The sequence below is a fragment of the Buteo buteo genome, chromosome 1, assembly GCF_964188355.1.
Source record: "Buteo buteo chromosome 1, bButBut1.hap1.1, whole genome shotgun sequence".
In the NCBI taxonomy this organism is placed as follows: domain Eukaryota; kingdom Metazoa; phylum Chordata; class Aves; order Accipitriformes; family Accipitridae; genus Buteo; species Buteo buteo.
This window is the reverse complement of record NC_134171.1, coordinates 13177562-13205394: the sequence shown is the minus strand read 5'-3', so window position 1 is coordinate 13205394 and position 27833 is coordinate 13177562. Positions and strand designations below refer to the sequence as shown.

The following is a 27833-nucleotide window of genomic DNA, read 5'->3' as shown; positions in this document are numbered from 1 at the left end:
GCATTAAAAAGTACCTTTTCTAAAAGTCACCTTTAAACTTGGAATAATTCCTGTTACTCTTCAAAATGACACTGAATAGGTGTACTATATATGTGGAGTAAGCAGTATGTAAATGGCTGCTTTCTAAATTGGGTGTTTTTTTCACTGTTTAATAATATTCATGTATGGATACATATTATCACAACTTATCATTTTTTCCTCTTTATAGGTCCTGCTGGGGACTTGCATCTGGCCTCAATGTGAAATTAAGGTAGAAAAACACATCTACATATGTGTTTGCTATTAGGATTTAGTTTATTCACTGGTCATGCCTGAAGAGTGATGTTCGTCTCTAGACGGCTAACTGCCAGGAAATATAAATGATTGTCCTAGAAGTCAAGCCTCTCTCCTATTTACTGGAGTGAAAATCACCTCCAGATATCGACGGAATATCAACTACAGAAAATGCTTCACGTTATAAGGATGCCAACCACCTAGATTCATGCGCCCTATCTGTACAGTTGTTGTGGATGGTTTGCCATCTGAAAGCTCCTCAAGCTCTTATCCAGGCCCTGTATCTGTTTCTGAAATGTCTCTGCTACATGCTTTGGGTCCAGTGCAGACCTGGCTGGGACAAGAGCTAGAGAAGTGTGGCATTGATGCCATGATTTATACTCGGTATGTCCTCAGTCTTCTGCTGCATGATAGCTATGACTACGACCTGCAGGAACAGGTATTTACATATTTTAGATGTTGTCCAGTGAAAGTGAGTTTTTGTATCAGTTATGTTTTGTGTATTATACATGGGTGTGGCTCAGATGGGGAGGCGGTTGTCTTTCAGTGTGTGGGTGGAAGGGGGGCATAATCCACATGGGAATCAGATTTGATGGGTGAACTGAGATTAATGTAGTTAGTTTGTTGTTTGAGCAATTACATTAAACAATATTTTCACATTGCTACAATTGATATCACTGGGATGTTCTGTACCATAAATGCAGACCATCAGTACTCATGATTATAAGGTTAATTTAATTTTGGAACATTAGTAAACTAATGTAATTCTTGTAAACTGTGTGTCAAAATTGGCCTGACTCACAGTACTTTGTAGACTCCCCATCACTTCTCATGGATTTCTTCTTGTTGCTATTTTCAGTAAAGAAAAGAAAACCCACTTTTTTTTTTTTTGTAGTATTCAGGTATTTAAAATAAATTATTGCACATGCATTATTCATCTCTTCTAAAAGAATGTTAGTGCTGAATCCTGATAAAGGTATGCAAAAGAGTTGTGGAACAGTGAGTCGCTGTACATGGCTGTAATAGGGGGAGAAAAGTGAAACTATGTATCAGATAGGCACAACTTTATTACTGTTTCTATGTGCCTTTATTGCTATGGATTTCATATGTCCATAGAACATACTTTTCAGTCCTGATTCACCTCTTTTTTTGTTTTTTCTTTTTTTTTAATTTTAATTTCTCTGTATCATCAACCTATATCAAAATACTTTTAATACTGGACTTTTCTGGATATAGGACTTAGGGAAGTTCTGATGTTTTCAAGAAGGGATGAGGTTGCTGTTGATTGTAGACTTCATCTCATAAGATGGCTGTGATTACAGTGGGAAGGAAGGAAAGCAAATGCCTCTTATTTGGTAGCTTTATTAGTTGTTTTTTGTTGCTGTTGTTTTGGTTGTACTTCACACATTGCTATCTAACTGCTTCAGAACTTTCATTGTTTTCTGGTTTACCTTTTTTCATTGTTTTCTGGTTTACCTTTTAAAAAATCCAGCAAAAGCAGGGCAGGGTATTGCAGAAGAGATGTAAATGTAGCTGAAGCAGAAAAAAATTCATGTCAGATGCCAGTTTCTGAACTCTTAGCAACCATTACTGTGCATAAAAGCCTTCATGCTTCCATTGTGCAAAACAGACAACTTTATGAGCAAAAGTAATTTTTGTTCAAAAGTTTATCTGGCAGCAGTGGAAGTCACCAGGAGCAACCTTCTGATTAATAATAATAATAATTAAAAAAAAAAAACAACAAACCCAAAACCAACACTGTAAGCACTCTTTGGAATGTACCTTAACAGTGAACTTACTTAAGTCTTGGTCAGACATGAATAGCTGTATTTTAGAAGGGGACAGAATGAAGTTCCAAAAAAGAAACCGAGTTAAAACACACCAGAATTTGAGGAGCCTTATAGATAGTCCTGTGGCCTTGGGGAAGAATGAAGACTTGTTTCTTTTCAGTCCATTTTAGTCATAGCTGTGAAGTCACTACTGTGATTATTTGAAATGACTGGAGTGCCAAAATTAGTTTTCTTTTTATCAGACTTTGCAAGAAGCAGGGTAACTATATTATGAAAACCTCATTCAGTTTATTTCTTGTTTTGATACCTTAACTGGGTGCTTTGCGGGTTGATAGTAGATCTTTAAGGAATGTGTCTGTTCTTTTTCCAAGTTGATTATCTGAACCTAATGAGCCAAAGAGAGAGGAATACCACATGCTGACAGGGTAGCCAAAACCTGTGTTGCTGATCGGGTGCTGTAGTACAAACATACAGGATGTCTTCTGAACAACATCATCATTTGAAGAAGCTGGAAGTTTCTTTTTCACCTCCTCCAATTTGATCCTGCTTATAACATACCTTATTGGATTTGTTCCCTCTACTTCAAATAACCATTTTTGAAGTTTTGAGACATAATATCAATTTAGTTTTGGGATGATATTATATAATAATGATTGGATGCATATGTTGTACAAACGTACTGCTACCTAATTGCTTTCTCAAATAGCTTAGTCTTTAAAGACTGCAAATACAAATATCTTATGTGGTGTGGAGAATTGAGGAAATCTTAAACCACATGTGCTTGTCCTTTTTATTTATTTTATTATTTATTTTATTATTTATTTTATTATTTATTTTATTATTTACTATTGGTTACTGGTTATTTGTATAACCTCACATTTTAAAATTAATTTTGGTTTAGTTAAGTCATTGAGAAGCAAGAAAATCTGTACTCTAAAGCATATGTTTGCATATAAGCAGTTTCAATCTGATTTTGGTGATGCGTACAACATTGACAAAGGGGAAAAACAAATACTAGTGTTGTTTACAAATAGAAATCGGGGAAGAGTGCAGCAATTCAACATCTAAATGAGAAATAATTTAGAAGTAAAATACTGAGGGTTGCTGAGCTCCTGTAATTCAGATTAATTCCCATGGAAGAGTTGGTTCTTGGCATCTCAGGGATTTTCTCTCATACGATTGCTTTGATTCTTGAGAAAGATGACAGAATTTCCAGGGAAATAACTGTTCGAAGTTGTGGGTTTATTGCAGTGATTTCTCCCCAACTGAGAGGACATCTACAAATAGGATGGAGGCTGTCTTTTCACAAGGAGCCACATGGAGAAGACAAAGGAAAGTGGGTACAAGTAGTGCTGGGGGAAGTTTCACCTCAGTGTGAGACAGAAATTTGTTTATTTTTTGTAGTAAGAACAATCATTCACTGGAACAACCTCCTCAGGAATGTGATAGAGCCCCTGTTGCTGGAGGTTTTCAAGATGCAGGAGGACAGGGTGCTTGAAAATCTATCTAGGCTCCCTTTCCCTCAAAAGGGGGGACCACGTGATCTTTTGAGGTCCCTTCCAACCTGGGCTGTTCTATGATTCTTTGCTTCTAGAACTCTGTTTCCGTGGGGAGTGATTAGCCATCACTTCTTCCACAAAATACAGCAATCACTTCTGTTTTGAACAGGTTAGAAGGAATGTGTGGTCTCTGAACACTCAAAATGGGATTAGACATATGAACAATCCATTGCAGTGTGTTTTTTGGGAGGCAGGGCGGGGTGCACAGGTGGGCAGGTGGTAAAGAGGAACAATTTAGGAAGTCTTAATCTTATGGATACGGTAGAAATCATCTTCATTAGAAATGTTACAAACTGAAGTTAAGATGGTCATTAAGATCTTTCCACCTCACGATGTTGATGACATCATTAGCACTGTTTTAGTCGCTTCAGGGAGCCTCCTTCCATGCTTTCTTTATAGTATTCTGGTGTCATCAACGGTAACAGGGAAATGGAACTCTGAAGTCCTGGACTGAGGTTCTGTCAGGTAAGTACAGAATGATTTAAAATAAAAAATGTATGAAAAAATATCCCCAACCTTACTAGGCATACCCAGCTATTTAAGATATCAATGTTAGTGTGTTATCAGTCACTTCTGCTTACGTTTAAAATAAGTATTTCAAAAGAATACGTGACTCTTGATTGACTAGGTCTTCAGGGTTATTTTTAAGAATAAGCAGGAATGTTCCATTTGGTTTGTTAGTAATATATAATATGTGGTTTCTGGTCTTGATTCTGCTGCAGACTTCTGTGGCTTGGGTCACTTGACCTCTCTTCCTCCAGTACTATCTGTCTCTGTACAGAGAGGTAGTTTGATATGTAGATAGAAGATAAAATGTGTTTAAGGGTTTGGTGAGTGGGGTGGTTGGTTTTTTTTCTTCTTTGTTTTGTTTTTGTTTGGTTTGGGTTTTTTTGTGAGTTGAGTTTTTGCTTGTTTGGGGTTGGTTTTTTTTCGCTTTTATTATTACTGTTAATTCTATGCCTTGCCCAATTAGAGTGGTCTCTGTTGGGTGTCATATGGAGTCAGACTCAATATCACAAAATGATAGACCAGTAAGTCATGAGTTTTCAGAGAGTTAGTAGGGGCTTTTTGCAAGTACTTGGGGGGGGGGCCGTGGAGGGAGGCACAGTACAGAAAACATAGATGAAAGTAAAACCCTAATACACTGCAACCAAATTTTACTGGAATGTTTGTGGTTTTTATTGATGACTCATTGGCTTAAATTGAAATATCTGTTAAAATATTGGGAAAATTGATAAGCAGGTATGTTTTGCCCAGCTGTGTTTCAAAGTACTAGAGAGCTTTCAAGAAAAGAATCTTGTTTATGGTAAATTGCACTCTGGTACTGAGATCTTCCAGAGCTGCTATGGTTATGCGTATGTTATACATACCTGTCAAGAATTACTGTGACACCTCTGAAATATACACGCTTTAAATGTTTTTTAAAAAATACTCAAGTACTGAAGTGAACTTATCTTTGGCATTTATAGCACAATTCTTATTTAAGCCATACTTGCTGCTTTTGGAAATGAGTCTAAAAGCTTAAGACGTAAAAGTTCTTAAGCAATCCTTCATTCTTAGTGTGTGCACTTTTTTCTTTTTTTTAAATTTTTTTATCTCCCCCCCCGTCCCCCCCTTTTTGCGGCAATGATATTGCTGGTGGGAAGGTTTAAGAGGGTGGAAGGAAGGAGGCACTTTGGGATTTTTTTCCCCAGCGTTGACTGATGGAGAAGAGAATACAAAGACAATATGAATTGGGTTTGCACATTTTCCTTGATTACTGTGACACAGCAGGATGTTCATAGAATTAGTTTGTGTTTGGGTTTTGGTGGCTAGTTAGTTTAGGTCTGTGATAGCAGAAGACAAGTAAGGACTTCAGTGGTAGATTTGCCTCTCCCCCCCCCCCCCCCCCCCCCCCCCCCCGAAACAGAGATGTTTCTTCCTTACAAACTTTCTAGACAACACGATTCTCAAATTGATTTACACAGAAATTAGATGTCTAATGGTCAAAATTACTAAAGGAATCTGTTGAACCATGTTTTATAACATATTATATTCATTATTTAGGTGTGTTAGGGTTTTTTTGTTTGTTTTGGTTTTGTTTTTTTAAGATTTGAGGCCTATCAATGGCCTCTGTTCAAAATGTTTGGAAAGCACTGTTTTGTTCTGTGGTAGATGACCTTTTAGATGGTTTTGGTCTGTTAAGGAAAACTTCATAAAATCAGTATGGATTTGAAGACTGTGTGATGGTAACTAAAGTGCAGAATGTTTCTGTTAAGTATATTTGCTTTCATAATTTGCATTTTATTATTGATTTTTTCTTATTTTGGAATAAAGGATAAATTAAGGAGAAGAACCCATGAAATTACTGACAAATCTTTAACTTTTGGGGACCCGCAGAATTGCTGTTGAGGGAGATCTGAACATTGAGACAGTCATTTGACTTCAGACTAGATTGGTTTTTATCAGAATGCCTCGTTCTTTGTTTCCTAATGTTAAACCAACTAGGTGCTTTTAAGATTTCTGATTGTTATTTAAATGCTAATTAAAAGTACGTTTGTAGATACACGTGTTTTCAAACCAGTTTGTGATACAGTAAATATTGCATTAAGGTAGTATAATCTGTGTGAAGCGGAAGGCATTGCCTTAAAATATATTTTGTGTGAAACATTATTTCATTGATCTTTATTTGTACAGTATTAAAATCAGTGTTCTGTATTGTATCATCTATATACTATTTGTAAGCGTAGCTGTTTCTGAATATAACAAGTTCATGGTTTTTTGCCTGCAGACTGTTCTCCCTTTTGAAGAGATAGAGCCTTTATTTAAAAAAAAAAAACAAAACCCAAACCCAACAGCTAGACACTCTGTGAGATAAAGGCTTTGTTTGTAAGCCTTTGGTCATGCAGCATGAAGGTCTAAATGCATTTGTTATGCATACTTTCCATATCAAGTGTCTTCTGTTGCTTTTGATCTACTTCTTTCAACTCATTTTTGGAAGTTGACATTTTTTTCTGACCCTCAAAAGTAAAAATCCTAAAAAAGTGGGTTTTTTAAAAGATATTTTCCTAACTCTCAGAATTGAGTAGCTATTGTACTGCAAACTGTGTTCTTCTGTGACCAGCATGAGATTTTTCCTTTTGATTTTTCAGTCTGTAAGAGGGAGGCTTTCATTCTGGAAGACTGATTATTTGTAGACTTGATTTGAAATAGTTCCATTCGGGTAATCTTTTACATGGAGGGTTAGGAAAAGTCTTCAGAATGATAGCTACACTTCTGCTGATCATAGTTTTTATTCTTGCTTTTTCGTCATTAGCACATACATATTTAAAGTCCAAAATGTAGTTTTCATTTTGTATTGAGAAGAACAGAGCAGTGGAAAAGAGGCCTCAGCCCACATATGATAAATTTTAGGTCTTTCCTGTGTGGTTTTATCTCTGCAAATGCTTTTGGCCTTTCACTCTGAACTGGGATGGGGATATCATTGCCAACTCTTCTGCATTTGGCTAGCGTGGGCTGGTGACGTGGGACACTTTGCTGACAGCACCTGTGATGCACCTGTGCCGTTCGTTCCAAGACACAGTCAAATGTGGGGCGTTTGCTCTCCCTGCCATCCCATGTTAACCCAGTAGAGGGACCTGATGTCTAGATTTATATTCTAGTAATAGATATTTAGTTTTTCACATGTATATTTTAGGGGGAAGAGGATGTGTTTTGTTGTGTTTGTTTTGAAGTGAAAATCTCATCCATAATCTAAAGATAGGAGGAGAAATATGGATTTGGTCCTCTGTACTACACTAACCCTGTGTTAAATGTTAAACAGGCATACCAGCCAGATTAACAAAAGATGACAATGCAGGTTCTCATATAAGTACAACTGCTCTTCTGTCATCCCTAAGAAATAACTGTGGGTCATTCAAACCCATTTTTTTAAAATGCATTAAAATATGCAGAGTATAGTTCAGTTATAGTAGAGTAATGCCATGTGACTGCTGCACACAAGCATCGTTAAGTTCCAAAATTCACCAGCAGCACGTAGAAGTAAATTTCTTGAATGCAGAACATTTTCAGTTTAGTTTTTATTTGTGTTACTGCTTATTAAGCTGTGCGGCATTCCCATTGGAGCAATTTTGAGAATATTCTGACATTAGTTTTTTAATCATTACCCAAACTAAGTATGTAAAATTCAAGTTGTAGAAATTTGTGAATGAAGAAAAGAATAGTTAGGTAGGAAAGGGAACTGTGAGACCAAGACTTCTGCCTGTACTTTTTTATATGATTAATTTGAAGTCCTTAGAGTATTCAAATGTGTACATGTTTGCAGGGTTGGGAATAAAACCCCTCTTTTTCTCATACATGGATATGTAAACTGAAGAAAGAGTAGGTTTATCATATTTAGGAAACAGTACTATAGCCTCAAGTTAATATGCCCATAAAGCTTACTTATTAATAGAAAATAGTTTATCTTTTGTAAAAGCTCAGACAACTAAGTTAAGTTCACAGAGGAAAACTTAGCTGTGCTTCCTTTAAACTTTTGAAAATAAATATTTTGTATACAGTATTAACTTGGTGAGAAAAAAGGGGGGAGGGATTCCTCTTCAGTTAAGCAGTGGAAGATGACTGAAAGGGCTTTACTGTAAAGGCATGTGCCAGAAAACTCCTAGATATTCTCTCTGAACTGCTGCATGTGCAGCAGGGTATGGCCTCTTGTTTTCGGTCTTAGAGCACACTTGTGATTCCCCCAGCGCAATAGGCTTTGTCCTGTGAAAGCACCTGTAGATAGGCTTGTGAAGAACAGCTGCACCTATAGTTGTTTGCAGGTGCTGAAGTCATTTCAGTTGGGTTCCTTTGCACGTGCTGTCAGTACAAGAGCTTCCAGCTGTCGTGTTTTAACCCCAGCCATCAACTAAGCACCATGCAGTCACTCAACTCACTTCCCTCCCACGCAGCGGGATGGGGAAAAAAAAGTAAAACTCATGTGTTGAGGTAAGAACAGTTTAATAGAACAGAAAGGAAGAAAATAATAACAATGATAGTAACAATAATAATAATAATAATAATAATAATAGAATTGGAATATACAAAACAAGTGATGCATAATGCAATTGCTCACCACTCGCTGACTGATGCCCAGTTAGTTCCTGAGCAGCAGTCCCCCCCTGCCCTGGCCAACTCCCCCCCAGTTTATATACTGGGCATGACACCACATGGTACGGAATGTTCCTTTGGCCAGTTTGGGTCAGCTGCCCTGGCTGTATCCCCTCTCATCTTCTTCTGTCCCTCCAGCCTTCTTGCTGTCTGGGCATGAGAAGCTGAAAAATCCTTGACTTAGTCTAAACACTACTTAGCAACAACAGAAAACATCAGTGTGTTATCAGCATTCTTCTCATACTGAACCCAAGACAACACTGTACCAGCTACTGGAAAGAAAATTAACTCTGTCCCAGCTGAAACCAGGACACCAGCCAAAGCTCATGTAACAGTTCTGTCCAATGCAACTCAAGTTCTCACTGGTGCAGTGTCTCTGGGGGACTTACTCTTTTTTTTTTCATTTCTTTTTTAAAAATTTATTAATTTGTAGTTGGCATTTGACTTGTTAATTAGAACTGCTCTGTTCTGTATTTCTGTCTTGGTGACTGTTAGATGTGGGGTAGATTTGGAGTATCATGGACTAGGCATTTATATTCTTTATTCCATTTCAGGGATAGGAATTATGGTGGCAGGGATTGGAGCTCAGCAGTAGGCACTCAGGGTCATTGTATTTATGCAAACCATACAGGTTTCAGGGTAGTCAGCTTCAGCTGATGTGTTAGTGCAAAAGAAAAAGCATTTATTCTTGAAGACTGTGGTTATCTGAGAAAGTTTTCTTTCAAACTGTCTTCTGCCTTTGTACCGATGTGAGTGATGATGTTGAAATGCAGATTCCTTTGCAAACATGTTTGTTCCAATATGTGAAACATAACTTTCAGGACATTAAACTTACGTAGGGTCTGTGGTGCCTATCTTACGTACTGTCCTATTGAAGTAGGCACATCTGTGTAATATAGTTAAAATGTTATCGTTAGCTTCTGCTCTGAGTAATCAAACCTATCCTTTAAAACAGTACTATATTGCCTTCTCTGTCTTTCTAAATAGCATCCATCTAACAGTCATGCAAAAAGAATAACAGAATCACTTTTTCATTGTTATGACTACTGATGTATTCTCACAAAGGCTTATATAATGCAAAGCAGAGATATAAGCTCAAGTGCCAAGCTCGTTAGTCCTCCTAAGAGTCAGGATTTATTTGCAGCCATCTCTGATGTAATTCTATTACTTTGGATTCTGGGGCTAGCTGAGATACCTCCTCAGTGTTCTTTGTACAGTAGACCATTGTGTGACAGTACACTCAGCACGTGTCTCCAAGCATAGGTGTGCACTGCCTATATTCTCTGAAATCAGATGGTTACAGTGATCTGTGATGCTTGCCACACAACTTTATCCCTAAGTCCAAGACAGCTACCATAAATTCTGTGGGATAACTTCTCCAGTCATAACATGTCCCTTTCAGGTATATGCACTCTGTAGTGGCAGTTTCTGCTGAGTTCTTGGCTTTCTTTTCTGCCAGGTAGGTAAGACGTGCAAGTAAAATTGTGTCTTTGTAGCTGTAGCTATAGCCTTGCTAAATTTTCTTCTTTTCTGCTTTTACTTTAATGGGAAAACTCTAAAGGCAGACTGTTCAACAAACATAGGATTTCAACAGATGCAGCATTTGCATGTTCTCTCGCTCTTTGGAGTAGGTGTGATCAAATTTCTTCTGCTTGGTTTCAGCCTAGAGTAGCTTCTAATTAGCGAACAACACATAGACTGCCCTTTCGAGTTGGTAGCATTATAAGCAAGAGTTTATAATTGACAGAAACTCGAATTACAGGATTTTATACTTGTATTGATTGGTTTTGATAGGTAGAGTTCTTCCCTGCCTGCAGATAGTGGAATCGTCAGTCCTGAATGCCTTGAGGACCTTGAAGTTGTAGCAGTGTGTGATGTGGTCTGATATATTATCAGCTGTTCCATTGCAGTCCAGCTGCATAGGACTGTAATGTTCCAGTTACAGCAACCAGGAAAGAGGTGACTGTAGTGGCTGAATGGTTCTCTGGCTTTTCACAAAAAACCTAAGATGAATTCTTTCTCTGGTAATATCTGGATTTGGAGTAATTATCTAACATTAAAGAACATTTTCCGGTCTTCTCCATTCCATTGTAGCATGGCTTTTGACATGGAGAAAACTTGTGCTGCTCTCTGACAGTGTCCTTGTCTGCTGTTTGTCTGTTGAACCTCTTGTTGCATGTCTTTTGGAGAATATAAGCTGAGCTTGTGCCACTGTTCTTGTGTTTTATTCTGAATTGTCTTGCATATGTATTATCTCATTATCTTTGTCTCAGTGTGAGGCAGCCTGTGAGGAATGTCTGAGCTGATCCTGGCTCATTATAGACCTTTCTCATTAATTATAATGAGATGCAATGTCTCTTAAAAATTTTCACAGAAGCCATTATGAAAAGGTATATATCCCTGTGGCCTTAAGCAATCTATGAGAATTTTTCTTGAATCTCAGTTTAGGGGAAGTATTTTTTCAGGGAAGTTCACTCAAATTATTTATACAGTCTTGAATAATCTTAAAGGTGAAATACATGTGTGATCTGTTGCAGTTTTCCCCAAATTCTCCACTATGAGATCCTCCTAGAGGTAGTGAGGACCTATTCCATTTTGGATATAAATTATGGCTATTTTCTTCCATTCCCTGCCTATCCAAACATCTCAAGGGTTGATTTTTGGAGTTCTTTGAGTAAGTTTTTGGAAGAGCTTTCTTGCAGAGCACAATGGTTCGTACCTGTCTATGTGAACACTGCATTTAATTAAACATCAATGTTGTAAAAACTGTTGTTGCCAGAAGAGACCAGGACTGCTGGACTACCTGGGTTTTCATTATGCCAGATTATATAGTCTTTGTTTTCATTTATTCACTACAAACCTTGATAGCTGTCACTGAGTTAAGTTGTACTGATGATAGACTTTAGTAGAGGAGTCTGCATACTAATGCCCCATTTTGGAACAAGCAGACAAAACTTAATCGTTATGTACTACGCTGGACAGAACTGGGCAGACATTCAGTAGACATACAACTCCAAACTGTTCATGGCAAAAACACAGATCAACTGTTCTACTGAGTCTTTGGCAAATGTTTGGCCCTTTTAAAAAAATTGTGGGTAATTTTTTTCCCCTTCCTTGGAGATATATCTTAATCTGTTAACTGAGAATTATAAGAAGGAAAGATTGTTCACATGTTAGTCTTGCAGGACTCTGCTTGCATACCGTAACAATTTTGGGAATTCTTTTTCACATTAGATGATCTTGTCTGGATGTTTAGGTTACTTATTTTGATGGTATTCTTTGAGTTGGGTCCTTCAAGGGAGAGACTCTGCATGTGTGATTATTTTGTATTTGAAAAATTATGATATTGAATGCTACTTACTTTTTTTGTATGAACTTGTTGTTACTAGAACTTGCTTGTTGAAGCAGCAAGTTTTGTCTGGCCAGCAATAACTTCTATGAGAGCAAGAAACACCAAGTTGGTAATATGCTTGATTAGCAACTGGTTTGTGCTGAAATTAAAACACTCAAAAAAGAGGAGTTCTTCAAAATTCACTGATTCAGACTTTTTTTTAACTCAGTATTTTATTCTCTCCTCTAAGAGAATGGAAATTCTTGCCCTAAAGTCTCTTGTATATAGTTTGAAATAGAAATGTTGACCGTATAGATAATTAAGGCTGTTCAATACATTATCTGAAAACTTAATATACGCTATATTTGTTCATCATCTTAGTGTGTATCTAATTAAATCTATAGTGCATTTACACAGGGAGAATCTTAGGGAATCAGTTTCCCTGAACTAACTTGAAGAAAAAAAGTCTGATTTTTTTAAAAACATGGATTTCCCCATTTGGGGAATTTGTTGATCTGATTTCTTTCCTGTGTATTCTGCTGATAAGGCAAAATTTAAGCCTGTTTACTTACCTGAACAGAAACTGGGATCTTGAGTCATCTAGTGTTTCTGCATCAGTGAACTTGACTCCAGCTTTTATATAATACAGGTAGTTCCTGGCAGATTCTTGAAGTATGTTTTAACACTGATTTTTTTGTTTATGTAGACTATGAACTTCAGAACAATTTTCAATCTTATCACAAGGCGTCACGTCTGTTCTCTTACTGATAATAGATATTTCTCTATTATCTTTCTAACAAAAGTAAGAATCGCTACCAGACTTGCTTTTCTTTTGCTTCTCCAATTTCTTGGTAGTGTGGAAGGAAGCAGTGGAATTCCTGCTTTTGCGTAGTTGAGCAGGAGAAACAATTTAGAAATCTTTTTCTAGAATTTGCATGTGTACATTAATTCAGGATTGAATTAAGCACTGCAAATACTGGATTTCTTGAGGCAGCATTAGCATAAAGAATACAGATACTTCAAAATTTCTTTAGTCACATTTATGGTTCTTAAGTTATTCTTGTCATGAAACTTTGCACTTTCACTGTCTTTACAATTAAAAATCTCTAATATGAGATTATCTAGTTGTGTAGTAGATAGATACAGTAGGACTCTGAAGAATATATGTTTAAATAACAGTTTAGATATTAAAACTTGAATTTTTCCAATATCCAGATGGCCCTGGCTTACTGTTGATATTTAATATTGGGTGGTTGTCCCTTAAAAATTTAGGTAGTGGTAGTCTGTTTTAAGTATTAGAATCTTGTAAGCCAAATTTCAGTTTTTCTTCTGTGTGTATGCATGCTTTTTAAATCTCTAAGTTTGGGGTGGCATTGCTGTTAGGAAATATTCAGTGACCACTGAACAGAATTGTGAAAATTCTAAGCTTATGGTAGAGCTCTTGCATTAAAACAAGCATTATAATAGAATCTCTAGTTCTGTTAGGAAACCAAGGTAAACAAAGGCATCTAGTAGCTGAAGAGATCAGAAGTCCTTAGTGATTCTTTCCATGTGAAGTAGCTGGTTTATTTGCCTTCGTGCATACAGAATGTTTTCTTGAACGTCTTTCCTGTTTGTCATGGGCTTAATATTTTCCAGTCTAAGAAGTAAACCTACTGATGGGCTTCTGACCACTGGAAACAAAGGGGGAAAAAAATGGGGGAAAAAGCAAGAGATTAATTTAAACCATTTGAAACTACAGGATTGTCTTTTTTTTTTTTTAAATCAATTTAGTCATCATAAAAGCAGAATTCCACTTGGTTTCTGTGTAACACCTCAAGTTCTACAAACTCACTCTAGGGTATGTGACATTGTCTTGTTTCTTAGCCATTCCACTGTAATGCTTTTTTTTCTTTTCTTTTTTTTTTTTTTTTAATTGGTTTAGAGTCATTCTGATAGATTATAACAGAAGAATTCTATGTAAGGATTTTTTTTCTTCACCGTTCTATAGTGCTTTATGGCTGTGGTGTTTGATTTGTATGCAGAAAGTGCAAGGTCCTCAATAAATTTAGACTATATCAAATTCATATATAGTCCTGATAAATATTGAAGTTTACATGAAGATTTGAAACTTCAAAATTTTATGTGGCATAGCTATAATCCATAGTGTTTGCTAATCTTTTAAAATCTGAGGCTAAAAAACTAGCAAGTTTGTCCAGGAAAAATTCAAAAACTCAAGTTCAGGCTTTTTCCTATAAAACCTAAAATGGTGGCATGAAGCACTAGCAGCCAGGTGTGACTGAAAACTATATGTTCAGAAACAAATTTTCTGTGTATTGTATAAAGAGCTAGAAAGGAGGAGAGGATTCGACTAGAGCACTGTCCTCAACTGCTACATCCTACAAGATGAGCCGTGTTGTTCGCAGAGCGCATGAACAACGTGCTTACTCTGGAAGGAGGGATGAGACTGTGATACACGCAGCTCTGTGGTGAGGGCCTGAAGGAGAATTCCACTTGGCCTCCCTTACCCCATTTAAAAATGGGTGTTTGTTGCAAGGATTAAATTTTTAAAAATTGAAAAGTGTCAAAGTTTGTGGAAGAGTGTCAGATACCTTTCAAATTATGTATGTGGAGAACTGAATGAAATGCTTTATAAATTTCTGTAAGCATGAAGGTTCTTACTGCTCTGCTGACAGACTGCTAGCATATACAGCTAATAAAGTTACTCTTGCGGAGGTTAGCTTTAATGTACTAGTAAAAAGCAAAGCTTTGTTGGTGTAGATAAAACAAAAAATATATAGTGTTTTGGCAATGTTTTCCTAGTGTAGATGTTGCCTTAATCAGCTTTCCATCTAAAAGCAGAATAAATTAAGTTAACCCGGTGCACATTTGCTGGTGTGCCTGGATTTTCATTTTGAGTAATGTGTTGCAAGTGGGTATGTGTTTTTTCATTTGTAATTGTGCCCATGTGGATGAGCAGGACAGGCTTTGGAAGCTGGTAGACGCAGGTGGGTCTCATCAGTTTGAATACTTTCACATGAATATTGGGAAGAATTTTGAGTGCCCCACAGCCTCATTGTGTATAAAAAAATATATAAACTACAATTTTGGAAAATACTTGTATACTCCATTTTTTAAAAATAAATTTATGTGTGCAGATTCTATTGAACCTCTTTTCTGAGATTTTGTTTTTTCTTATTTTTTTTCCTATTGCATATTTCTGTTACTCCTTCTAAGAACAGTAGCCTGTTCAAATTTCTTGTTTTAAATGAATCACTGGCATCTTGCACAAGTGTAAGGAGAAAAAGATTGACTGGTAGCTTTTTGTTCTTTCAGAACTAAAGGCATTTCTCCAGTTTCTGATGATCAATTAAGACTTTAAGAAATAAATTCAACAAATTGTTTTACTCTTTTCTGAAGGACTTGGTCATGTAAAATCACGAACAGCAGCCATTTCAATGGCTGCTTCTGAAGGTGATTGGTCTCTCTCCACCCCCTTTTTTCCCCATCTGATTCTTTGCACAGAGACAACTAGTTTCACTGACAACTTGATTTTACTTCATTTTGAAGCCATGGGGAATTGGGAGTTGTTTTAAATGAGGGTAGGCCTTAGCCAGGACTTCATTAGCAGTAATAAGAGATATGTTGAAAAGGTTGAAACAGGTGTGTTGAAAAGCATCAGGTGTTTGTGGATCTCTCTGAAGAAGATGTTTTAGACCAGCGTACATTAAAAGACGTTAAAGATTATTTTCCTGGTAGCCAAAATATTTCTTTGATGAGATTAATATGGGAAATTCTGTATATATATGAACGGACAGTGAAGAATATGCAAGTCTGATAATAAATCTTGTAAATTCTGAAAACCAATATAAAATAGATACTACATATCCTCAGATGATTACATATAATACAGTAGCATTCTTTGATTTTATTGTTCTTAATTAAATGTTCTCACATGTATGGGAAACCCCCCCGCCTCATGTCTAATTTTCTTCTGAAATTAGTTCAGGTTCATTTTAAGATAGGCACTGCTATCTCTAGTCTTAATGATGTTCATTGTGAGACTGAGTTGAAGGCTTTGGGATCTAACGTTGCATTTTCTTCTTTTGGCTTATTTAGCTTTCTCTTAAGTTTGATCCTAACTCTGAACTACTTGCTTTTCATCCTTATTATTTCAGAGATCAGTGAAACTCTCTAACATATTTTGTGTAAATTACAGTAATACATTCAACCATAAGTTGGCCATAAAATGATCTTTATGTATATGCTTTGCAATTGGAAAATATTGCCAAGAAGTGTGAGTAGCCTCCATGTCCTGTGAAAAATATGTGTGTTTTTCTGAATAGTAAGTGCAAGTTTTCTGTAATCAAACTTATCTTTAATTTGGCAAAAAGTAGTTTTTAGTAGATAGGATGAGGTTGTTTTTATTTTGAACAGTATGTTATTTGTAGTCCTGTTCTGCTGTAGTACTGAGATATTCATGTATTTTAAATAATATAATTTCTTTATTTTGATTTTAGGAGAATGACATCTTCCTGGGCTGGGAAAAGGGAGCTTACAAGAAATGGGGAAAGAGTAAGAAAAAGTGCTCTGATCTAACACTAGAGGAAATGAAAAAACAGGCTGCTGTCCAGTGTCTTCGCTCTGCTTCTGATGAAGTAAGTTTGGACTATTTAATAGATTCTTAAGACTTTATGCCCTTCTTTGTGTTAGATGTATTTAGTTTGTGATGCTCATCTTTTAATTTGTGGCTTCTCAAAATGCAAGTTCGACGAGAGTTCTCGGAGAGTTCTTCATTTTTCTTTAGGAAATTATGAAACCTGTGTATGGCAGCAGGATTTCACAAAAGATTCTGTAGTGTCATGCTTTCCTTTCTGTAAGCCCTCACCTATTCTTGTCAGGGACAGTTGCAATGCACCAGTTTGTGTTGAAATTACCACAAAGCTTTGCATAAAGGTATTTCTTAAAATTCTAAACTTACTTTGTGTTGTGTGTGAGCAGCAAGGAATGGAATATTTGGGCAGAAAGCTATTTTGTTTTGTGCATGCTGTATGTGTAATCCAGAATTGCTAAATAAACTGCAATGTATAGTAGCAAATGTTCACTTTCCAGATTACATCATTGAGTGGAAGTGGAGTTGAAGTGCACTGACTGGAGAAGGTGAGGAGAGGTGAAGGCAACAGGTTGAATGAAGATACCAGAGGCAGCAGATACCATGTAGCTCAATGGAAAAGTGGAGAAAGGGAGAAACCATCGAAAGAAATGTTTAAAAAGCAAAAATAATCTGTAGCACAGGTCAATGAAAGCTCTCCAGGGAGATTTTTCAGACAGCAGAAATGACAAAGTCTATCTTTTAGTTTACAGAACTACAAATACTCTGACCTGTAAGAAGAAACTCTACCCCGCCTATGCAGCCTGGTTGCGTTACTGTTCCTGGTCACAGTTTGTGCTTGCGCAAGCATTTGTGTGGTTGTGTGGAGAACTGGATTGGGAAAGTGAATCAGTTTCTGGAGATTAACCTGGTTTGGGTGGAGGAAATATTAACCCAGAGAGGTTTCCTGGTCAGATTTGTAGCACAGTTACTTGTGCCAGCAAGAGTGGGGAAGGTATGTGGCCAAGAACAATGAAGGAAGTGGGGTTGATTTGTGTGGTTATTCCCACCACCACCACCTTCAGCAGCATTGCCATCATATACTGGCTTACTGTTTGTGAAGCTACTTGAGCATTTGTTCAGTTACTAAAGTGCTAATTGACTAATTGGGTGATTTCTGAACTCCCATTTTCCCATTACTTATTTTAATGAAGTGATGCAAAATATAATTTTGTTGGTAATTTGCTCTGCTCTTATAGTTACAGAATATTGAGGTCAGCACTCTGACTACCATAAAAGTTAATTTAAAATATAGAGCAAGTAAGAAGAAATAATTGCAAGAAGTAATGTCTTTCTTGAGGATATGACTATCTTTGTATACACATGAACAACAAGAAGTAGTAGTCTCATACATAGACCACAGAAATACTGATGATTGAACTTTTTAGCTTTAGAAATTACTCTCTTGATGCATCTTCACAAAGCTGAAAATCAAGGAGCATCACTTAGAGCTAAATTTATATTATATAGAGAAATCTTGTTGAAAAGAAAAAGGAAGGAGGTAAATTTATTAATAAACCCTGGTCTGCCTCCACCTGAAAGTTCATATAATCTAAAACAGAAGAAGGGGAGAAACCCTTCAACTAGAGTTTTGAAAGAGTAAAAAGATGTGTGATCTGAAAGATTGAACAAGTAACTTCCTCCTTTGACTCCTGGCACCTAGTCAGATTTTAATTGTTCAACATTAACCTATAATCTACAACCTGTAGACTTTTGTTATTTCAGGGCTGTTTTGACTTCTGTTGCATGCTCAAGCAATTAAGTTTGCACATTTGTTGTCTAAGGAAATTGTAGGTCATAATCTTATTAAATATATTTTCAAACACAGGGTGGAACTTTAAGCCTTTAAAAAAAAAAGTTACTTAAAGCTGTTTTGTAGGTGGTTTTTCATGTGTATTGCGTAAGAGAGAAATATAGATTACTTGTTTTATTTATTTTTTTATGCTGAAGTTGGGAGGAAGGGTGATCCTGCTTTGATGCTAGTGATATTTTAAAGTAACTTGTATCTTTTCTTTCTGCTTTTCAAACACATTTCCTATGTTGGCTGGTTTCTGTACTTATGTTTGTACGCTAATCTGATGGGAATAATCAGTTTTTGGACTGTGAAACATAATGTTAAAATATTATTTCTGCTGACGCATTCAAGCTGCTCCATGGAATCTTCATGATTTCATCTCCACAAAAAGATAAAAATACTTTGTAAACTGTAGCCAAAATTGATGATTAGTGGTGTGTGTGAGGACCATTTATAAAAACTATTGAGATAGAAATAAATACTTTGTTTCTAATACCTGAATTTCTAATACTTGAATTTTTTTAAATTGTTTTCTGAATCATCTGAAAATGTTTACCTGTGGAGATTTTTTTTTTTTTTTGTCAAATAGGTAGATGTATTCATTAGGAACTTCATAAATATGTCAATTAGTAGCTTTGTTCTCGCAGTTTTTTTTTCTTGCAAGGGGTCTGGCAATAGTCCACATGGGCAGTTCTGGAGCTTGCTTATAGTTTTGCTATCCTTCTGTGATCCTTTTTTCAAAGTAGGTGGATACAGAAATACCAATATCCTCACATGGATATGTAACACTTTCTTTTCCAGCCTAACCTCTTCTTTCAACCTTAGCACTGGAGCAAAGCAAGAAGGGTTGAGGTAGCTCCATTATTGGGAGTAATCAAAAGAAGTCTTAGTGTATTTAAACTTAAGTATGTTTAAATAAAATTGTATTGAAGTGAAATGGTTAGAATGTTAACCCTGTGTATGTCTGTAGAGAGAATATATATACACACATGTGTGTACACTCACACAGGCAAAAAAAAGGCAAAATAGGGATACAATTAAATGAAAACTTCAGGACTCTGCAGCCTGATCTATTTTAGGGGGGAAAACATGCAGAGGATGAAAAGGTATTGAGGGTTAATAATAACAACTTTTCTAACTCTCATAGGAAACGACAGAGATCCAGGTACCATAATTTTGGTGTTTATATTTAATTACTTAAACCAGTAATGTGTTGAGAAATTGCAGACAGTCTGCCTCCTCCCCCCTACCAGTAATCAAAGGCACTAAAACTGGGTGATCATTTCAAAAAGATACTTGATGGGGAGAGGAAGTCATAAAATAGATTAGATGAAAATTGACTTGATAACAGTAAACACTGTTTTGTCAGTCCTTCATTTAATGGTTGAAATAAATATTTTGAAATCTTGTCTCTTGTGGATTTTCAATTACATAGTATTCATTCTTAGGGAGTACTTTATTTGGTAGCTTAGTTTTGTTTGAATTCAGTTTTTTCTCTTATTAAAAAGAGTAGTGCTGTAAAACACTAGTCTGACAAATCCAAGATTCTAGTTATAATTTTGTGGTGCAGAAAACAAACATTTGACTTCAAAAAGCCTACAGTTTGGTGTTTATTTCTAAAACATTTCCTGAGTTATGGAGTATGAAAAGTCAGAGAAGCTGCAGTCTTTTGACCACTCTGCATCACTGTGTCTTGCAGTGGCAAAGCATGTTGTGGACTAAGTGCTTTTCTGAGAGGAGGGCTGATTTTGACAGATACTATCTGGTATATGTAAGAATGCAAATTGTTAATGTATGTATGTTCTGAGGACAGTATTTTTTGTGTGACAAGCATTTTGGTGTCTCAAATTGTCTATATTCATATGAATCTTTGGCTGCAGATGCTCTTGATGCAGTCAGAAGCAGAGAAAATCTAAGTATATTGCAACTTGCCAGAAAATGAAGACAGAATGATGGTGAGAAGAACTTTTAAGACAAGTACTTTAATGTAGCAATCAGTTGCTATTCTTACCGCAGTTCTAAAGTTTATTTTTTCCAAAACACTTGAATGGAGTATAAATAGCAGCTCAAAGACATGCTGAAGAATTGTTCAAATTTTAAAAAGCTTGTTAACATTGACCTGTGGTGTGTTGACCCTGGCTGGATGCCAGGTGCCCACCAAAGCCGCTCTATCACTTCCCTGTCCTCAGCTGGACAGGGGAGAGAAAATATAATGAAAAGCTCATGGGCTGAGATCAGGACAGGGAGAGATCATTCACCAACTACTGTCATGGGCAAAACAGACTCGACTTGGGGAAAACTAATTTAATTTGTTACCAATCAAATCAGAGTAGGGTAATGGGAAATAAAACCAGATCTTAAAACACTTTCCCCCCACACCTCCCTTCTTCCCAGGCACAGCTTCCCTCCCAATTTTCTCTACCTTTTCCCCTCAGCGGCACAGGGGGACGGGGAATGGGGGTTGGGGTCAGTTCATCACACGTTGTCTCTGCCGCTCCTTCCTCCTCAGGGGCACAGGGGGACGGGGAATGGGGGTTGGGGTCAGTTCATCACACGTTGTCTCTGCCGCTCCTTCCTCCTCAGGGGGAGGACTCCTCACTCTTCCCCTGCTCCAGCATGGGCTCCTCTCTCCACGGGGCCACAGGTCCTCTCAGGACCCTGCTCCAGTGTGGGCTTCCCACAGGGTCACAGCCTCTTTCGGGCATCCCCCTGCTCCGGCGTGGGGTCCTCTCTCCCTGGGCTGCAGGGGGACAGCCTGCCTCACCATGGTCTTCCCCACGGGCTGCAGGGGAATCTCTGCTCCGGCGCCTGGAGCATCTCCTCCCCCTCCTTCTGCACTGACCTGGGGGTCTGCAGGGCTGTTTCTCTCACATGTTCTCACTCCTCTCTCTGACTGCAGTTTCTGTGCCCCAGCAACTTTTTTTCTCTTCTTACATCTGTTATCCCAGAGTCATTACCACTGTCGCTGATGGGCTCGGCCTTGGCCAGCGGCGGGTCCGTCTTGGAGCCGGTTGGCGTTGGCTCTGTCAGATACAGGGGAAGCTTCCAGCAGCTTCTCACAGCAGCCACCCCTGTAGCCCCCACCCTGCTCAGCTACCAAAACCTTGCCACGCAAACCCAATACTTCCCAACCTTGAGTAGAGATTTTATCTTAATTCTTATCCTGCTGAATTGTAGAAGAAATTTTAAAATATTGTTTTGCAATTAACTGGCAAAGTAAGGGTATCCCTTCTAATGAAATGTTGGATTAAAAAAAAACCCAACTGTTTAGGACTGGGGAGTATTTATGTAAAAGTCCTTTGACGAAAATAAGAAATTTTATCCTGAAATTACTGCCTCAGATTTTAAGTAAAAACAGCTGTTTCTGTCAGCATTAAATGACTTCTTTGGTTAGGTTTGTTGTGGTGGTGGTTTTTTTAATTCCTATGTGGTACACCTAAAATTGAGAAGGTCAATTTGTTCATGTTTCGTTTCCAAGAGGCTTTTTTTTTTTCTTTTCTTTCTTTTTTAAGCCTCCTAATTCTAAAAGTCTGTAAATTATTTTGGATGTGAGTAATGAAACTTGCCAGTAACAAGACAAAGTATCTTTGAGACTCAAAAGGTTAGTGAAAATTAAGAGTTTAGAAATTCACCTGTGTTGTATTTTTGCAAGGTGGATACTGTCTGAGCAAGATGGGAATTAGAGGTTACTTGTTGAGACTGGTATGTGTAAGACTTTTCAGTAGGTATATTTCCTAGTAATAATATTGAAATGAGTCGTGTTGCCTGTCCGCTGGTCATAAATCCAAGCGTAATTACCTTTTAACTGACTAGTTTTCAGCTAAAAGTTGTGTTGCTCAATAGAGTAAGCAGGTTTTCAGCTGTGTTATTACAGTTCCTATATAATATAGTTCATTCACTGAACCTTTGTAGTATTACATGTGAAATTCCACCCCAAGATGGTGCTAGAATTTCAGTTAAAGCAATCGGTGTCTTTATTCTGCTGAACTGTATGAGGACATTTTAAGAATGAGCAAAGGAGACTACTTCATATATATCTTGCTTTCTGCACTGATGAAACCAGATCTCCCAGACTCTTTCCTTCTCTGCCTGTAGATGGCCACTTCCCCTAAGCTGTTCCACAGCACATACTGAGACACTGCGCTGGTGTCTAATGCGGCTGATCTCGCAAGGCATGTCCTAATGCAGTTGAGACAATGTGGTCCATTTCTGAACTAACCAGGCTCTCAAAATCTGCTGACTGCCACATGAAACAGTATACAACATGTTAAAGTAAGAATTAGTCTTGGTTGATAGATTCCATAATGGATTTTGAAAGAGCACTGCTCTAATATATTTGACAAAAGAAAAGAGTGCCTTCCATCCCACTGTGCTACGAAGTTACTGCTTGGGGGTAACACTGAGACATAGTTGGTGAAACTTCGTAACAATAATTTCTTTGAAATGTAGTCAGGTGTGGACATGCTGTTACTTGGAGCATTGGCTTTGCTTGCTTTGAATTATGAGAGGGGAATACCACCCTGCTGATAGCTGTGTTATATGGGAGCAGTTAGAGAGGAACAAGTGTGGCTCAAGTGAACAGTGTTGTTAAAAATTTGGAAAGATAATCTTATTCTCAAATGTACCTTGCTTTCAGCACAATTTTGAGAGGTGTCTAAAATAAGATTCTGTTGAAATTTTTTTAGCATTTGTCATCTTTCTTACTCTCAGTGCAGAACTGTCAAACTTTCCATGCAGTTACTACAGTTCTACACATAAACCTTATTTGAAGAAATAAGTTCCTAATCAGGCCAAAGTAATCAATTGGTTATGATTCCATGTCTGAGCATGTTTTTATTGATGGGTTACTCTGGCCAACTATTGTAGTCTCCAAAGATTATGGTATCTGTGTGCCAGTTAGACCAAGGCACTATTGCATGATCTGTCTTGCACTTCGCAATAGTGATGTGCAAGGACTGAGGTAAAAGGACTTGTGGAGCCTGTAGCACAGGGACTATGTTTCTTCTTATGTAGGGTGCCAGATTAACTAGATTATTTAAAATTCATTTTAATCACTGATTTATTTCTGTTGTTCTCTGCTTCTCTGATGTAAGCCAATATTAATTAGGTAGTACACTCTGACCACTATGCTGGGGTACCAGGGAATCAGGTAGTAAACATTAGATGGTTTGTTGAGTGTTTTAACTTACACATCTTCATATAACTAGAATTGACATGAACAAGAGATGTGTAAGGAAAGTGCCTGATATTCTTTTAAATTATTTTTTAAAATAAGTGAAAAACATTAGTCAAAAAGCCCTGAAGGAGAGTAACGAAGTGCTAGGATGAACACTGTTAATGTAAAGGACAGCACAAGAATGAAGCAAGTTGTGTAAAAGCCATCTTAATGAATCAGAAGGATGAAATGCTGAAGTTGCTGTTGAAAAGTTTGAATTTATTAAAGCAAAAAAAAGAAGATCAGGTTCCAAAACAACCATAATGCTTCTTGAAGCGTGTATCCTGACTAGTTCAGTAGTAAGCATTTCTGTATGTCTGAGGATGATTGTTCAGAATTTTTTTCCAAGAATGCCAAAACACTTCACAAAACCAGTGAATATTATCTTTCTTCTGGGTTGTATCCAGTTGGAGTTCTGAAAGGGAATATACTAGCTGTTTCTAGAACACACAGCATTATTTAGGAAAGGATTTTAAAATTTTTCAGGAGCTAAGAAGAATTTTAAACGAGATTTATGTTTTGAAAAATAACCAAGCTAGGACTGATGTCACTTAGCTGCTTCTGTAAGAAGGCACCATAGGGTTTTATTGTTTCCAGCCAGTCATTGTTTTTCTATGATAATTTAATTTGTATTGGTTTAAGAGAATTTGTATTGGCTCTGTATTATCAAATCCAGTGGCTTCAAAAGTTTTACTTCTTTCTCCATTCATTTACTAAGCAAGCTATGTGGTATTGAATTTGGCAGACTATATTAGCCTGTGTTTTATAACTTCAGATGCCATATAGAAAATTGAAGTGAATTGTCTTGCCAAGGTAACCATCACAGAATAAAATAATTACAATAAACCAGTTCCTTTTTCCTTATGACTTTGGCATTTAAATAGATATTTATAGTACTGCATATCTGATTTGTCACGCGTGAAGCTGAAGCTGCTACCCTGAGTATAATAATAACTTTAATGGAAGTTGACAGAAGTTTTAATTATTCCAATTTTTATATTGAGTTTTCTCGATATAGAAAAAGCATATATCGAACTGGGAAAGTTCTTTGTGGGAGCTTAGCCTACACAGAAGTTGCTTTGTAGGATTTTTGGGGGCATTTGTTTCTCAGTTTACATCAAGCCAGCAGAAGTAAATTGAAGCTTCTCTTGTATTTCTTGTATTTAAGTATCTCCCATAGTTTAGATCATTTTGTCTTGCAGACTGAAAGTGGGTGTTTGGTATGACTGAAAGGTATTTCACCTAGTGTGTACTCCCAATGATAACAGGAGCAAAATGGGGCAAGGCAATTTTCTCGCCAGCAGCTTCTCTGATAAGTCTGGGACAGAAAGAAAGTTTGCATATGCACGTCTTGGAGGGAGAAGGCAGGACAGTTATTCATATACACAAGCATGGCCATGAAGATGCCAGAGAAGTTGGTTACAGAGCTCTCCTGGATAATGCCTTGTGTTTCATTGCAGAACAATGTTATTAGATGATAATTTTCCTTAATATAGAACAATCATTTTCACCAAAGATTTGAATTGGGGTCCATTATGAATTCTTACCATAGGTACAAGCAAACTTCAATGAATATGGCAGAGTACCTACTGAGGAAATTTCAAGTGTCCTTTCAGCATTTCACTTGATGCAGAAAATAACTTTTGCATAATTGTTGGGAACAAACTTCAAAAGTTTCTCCCGTTTCATTGATAATATAGATAAGAATATTTCAGCATCCGCAAGCTGAAGTACTGTGATTAAATGAAGTCTCACAGCAGCACTGCTTACAAGGATAGTAAGTCTTTTTTGGCTTTGAAGTCAGCATGTTTGTTTATAAGCAATGAATAATAATCAAGAAGAAGAGTTTCTAGAGAGGAATTATCCTTTCTTGGGATAATTTTTATCTCAATGTAGCCTGCTATGGGAGGGAGCTACAAGAATTAAGTTTTAAATAATGGAAGTCAGATTAGCTGCTCTAGTAACATACATTTAGGGATAGTGTGTTCATTTTAAGGTAATTTGAGCTGGTAGTTGACCTCTTTTATCTAGAATTGGTAAATAACATGTACTATTATCTCTCTGTCTTAGAATGTGTGATGTGAAGTGGTGAATTACAGCTCTGAAATCTGAGCCTGATCTCAGTTATGTGATTTACCTTTCCTAATGCTGTTTTAATACAGAAGACAGGACTAAGAGAGTTGTAATAACGTATTTTTATCTCCTTGTTGGATAGCTATTGCTCTTGTATTGCTTGAGATTGCTTGGGGGTTTGTGATGTTAAGTCAGTTTATCTGCTTGGAAATCAATATTCTAAGGTCATGCATCTATTGAAGATTACTTAGATCAAGTATTCATGAGCCCCAAATGAGAAGTTAATAAATAGAATTTGTTTTTCTGACTGGTCCAGTGTCTTTGTTGTAAATCATTATGTAGTCAAATGAAAAGATAAAGATTTAATCGTGTTCTCACTACTGTAGGATCAAAAAAGTGTTTTACAAATACATACTCTCAAATGTTTCTTAGTGTCATCCACCTTACTATGCTGGAGGAAAATCCCATAATGCAAACTGGAACCTTGTTTTATTCCTTTTAACTCTACCTGGATTTAATACCCCAGGGAGGCTGCTGTTTTGGTGGATTGATTTATTTATTCATTTATTTATGTAGTGGTGATCTTGGGGTTAGGGATTTTTTAAAATTTATTTTGTTTTTAGTGCTTTTTTAGTTTTTCCATCTCTTGAGCACCTCTTTTGAGAGTACTTGTAATCAGATGACTTATACTGTATCACAATGTTAGAAAATAAAAACCTAGACTTTTATCTAGCTCTCATCATCCTACAAAATATAGAAATAGATGTGTGGTTGCAATGAATCACATTTTGTGCCTTATTCAGTTCACGTGGCTTAACAGCTGATTCATATAGAACAGCTACCTAATCCTGCTCTTGGTGACAGGCTACATGCCAAGAAAACAGTCCTGGTACACTAAGAGTACCATCTCTGTCTGGAGAGTCCTGTGACCTGTTAAAAGAATGATTCAAAACTATGAATATTTTCATTTACTTTAATTTCTAGATTGTTTGAACTTGTATTCTGTGAAAGGAGCATCTGTATTCTGCTCTAGCTGATCCTGCTTCAGCAGGGGTTTGGACTAGATGATCTGCAGAGGTCCTTTCCAACCTAAACAATTCTGTATGTCTGGGAAAGTGAAATGAGGATTTATTTTAAAAGTGTAAGCTAGAAAGCTCTTAAAAAACTAAAAGCAAATGAGTGATTATTTTAATTGTTAAAGTAAAATGAAGTGTAATGCTTCTGTCATTTCAAAAAGCTTAAAGAGGAACAAGGAACTTTATTCATACCGTACAGGCCTGAAGTAACAAGCCATATTTAGTAAATATTTACACTACACAGTTCAAAGCTTCTGGAGGAAGCTATTAACTTATGTTAGGTTAGAAGCAAAAAAACCATCCCCCCCCAAAACCCAAACTAACCCCCCCCCCCCCCCCCCCCCCAAAACAACCCTTCCCTTTGAGTTGTATCATCTGATGGAATTTTTCAGTTTCTGTGTATATATTTGTGGTATATCAGATGTGGAAAGCTCATGCTGAGTATTGGCTATGAGAACTTGTTTTCCTTTTTTTGTCCAGAATTTTTGGCTATTGCATATGTAGAGATCTGCAGAACAAAGTATACATTTGCATGGCATTTTTTGTATGGAAGTATGAGAGCCATAGCCAGACATCATTACTGGGTGACAACAAGGGGTGAAAGCTCAGTGAAAATGAAAAAAAATTGCTGACCAGTGCTATCCTCAGTTCCATAGAATAACTATGTGAAATAATAGTGGTGCATGAACATTTGTGATCAAATTCAGGAAAAACTTGCTCAGTCTCCTGGATGGTGACTGTGCAGTGCTTGTTTGCAACATTCACAAGTAATCTACTAGCAGAGATGAATGTCAACAAGAATTAAAGTGATTCGTCAGGAATCTGAGAGGAGGTAATGTTTCACAGCTTCTTACTAAAAACTCTCAGAACATAGAAGTCGGTGCCCACTGTTAACATAGGCAAGAGTTTTTAGTGGATTTGAATTTGTGTACATAATATTGTTTTGTTTTCATGGTTCACAATT

At 36.9% G+C, this 27833-nt stretch overlaps 1 protein-coding gene across 4 annotated transcripts in view; it reads left to right on the top strand.

The window, feature by feature from the left end:
* Nucleotides 1–256: 256 nt before the first annotated feature.
* The window catches only part of KIAA0232 (KIAA0232 ortholog), a 52150-nt gene continuing 24573 nt past the window's right edge, over nucleotides 257–27833 (top strand). For 2 of the 4 annotated variants that reach the window (XM_075022661.1, XM_075022656.1), the window contains exons 1-2: nucleotides 257–712; nucleotides 16580–16717. In XM_075022661.1, coding sequence (XP_074878762.1) covers nucleotides 482–712; nucleotides 16580–16717 — 369 coding nt within the window. In that variant the 5' untranslated portion in view covers nucleotides 257–481. Of the gene's footprint in view, nucleotides 713–3293; nucleotides 3400–4021; nucleotides 4088–16579; nucleotides 16718–27833 lie in introns of those variants that run through there. The other 2 variants (XM_075022669.1, XM_075022681.1) reach the window with 2 other exon arrangements.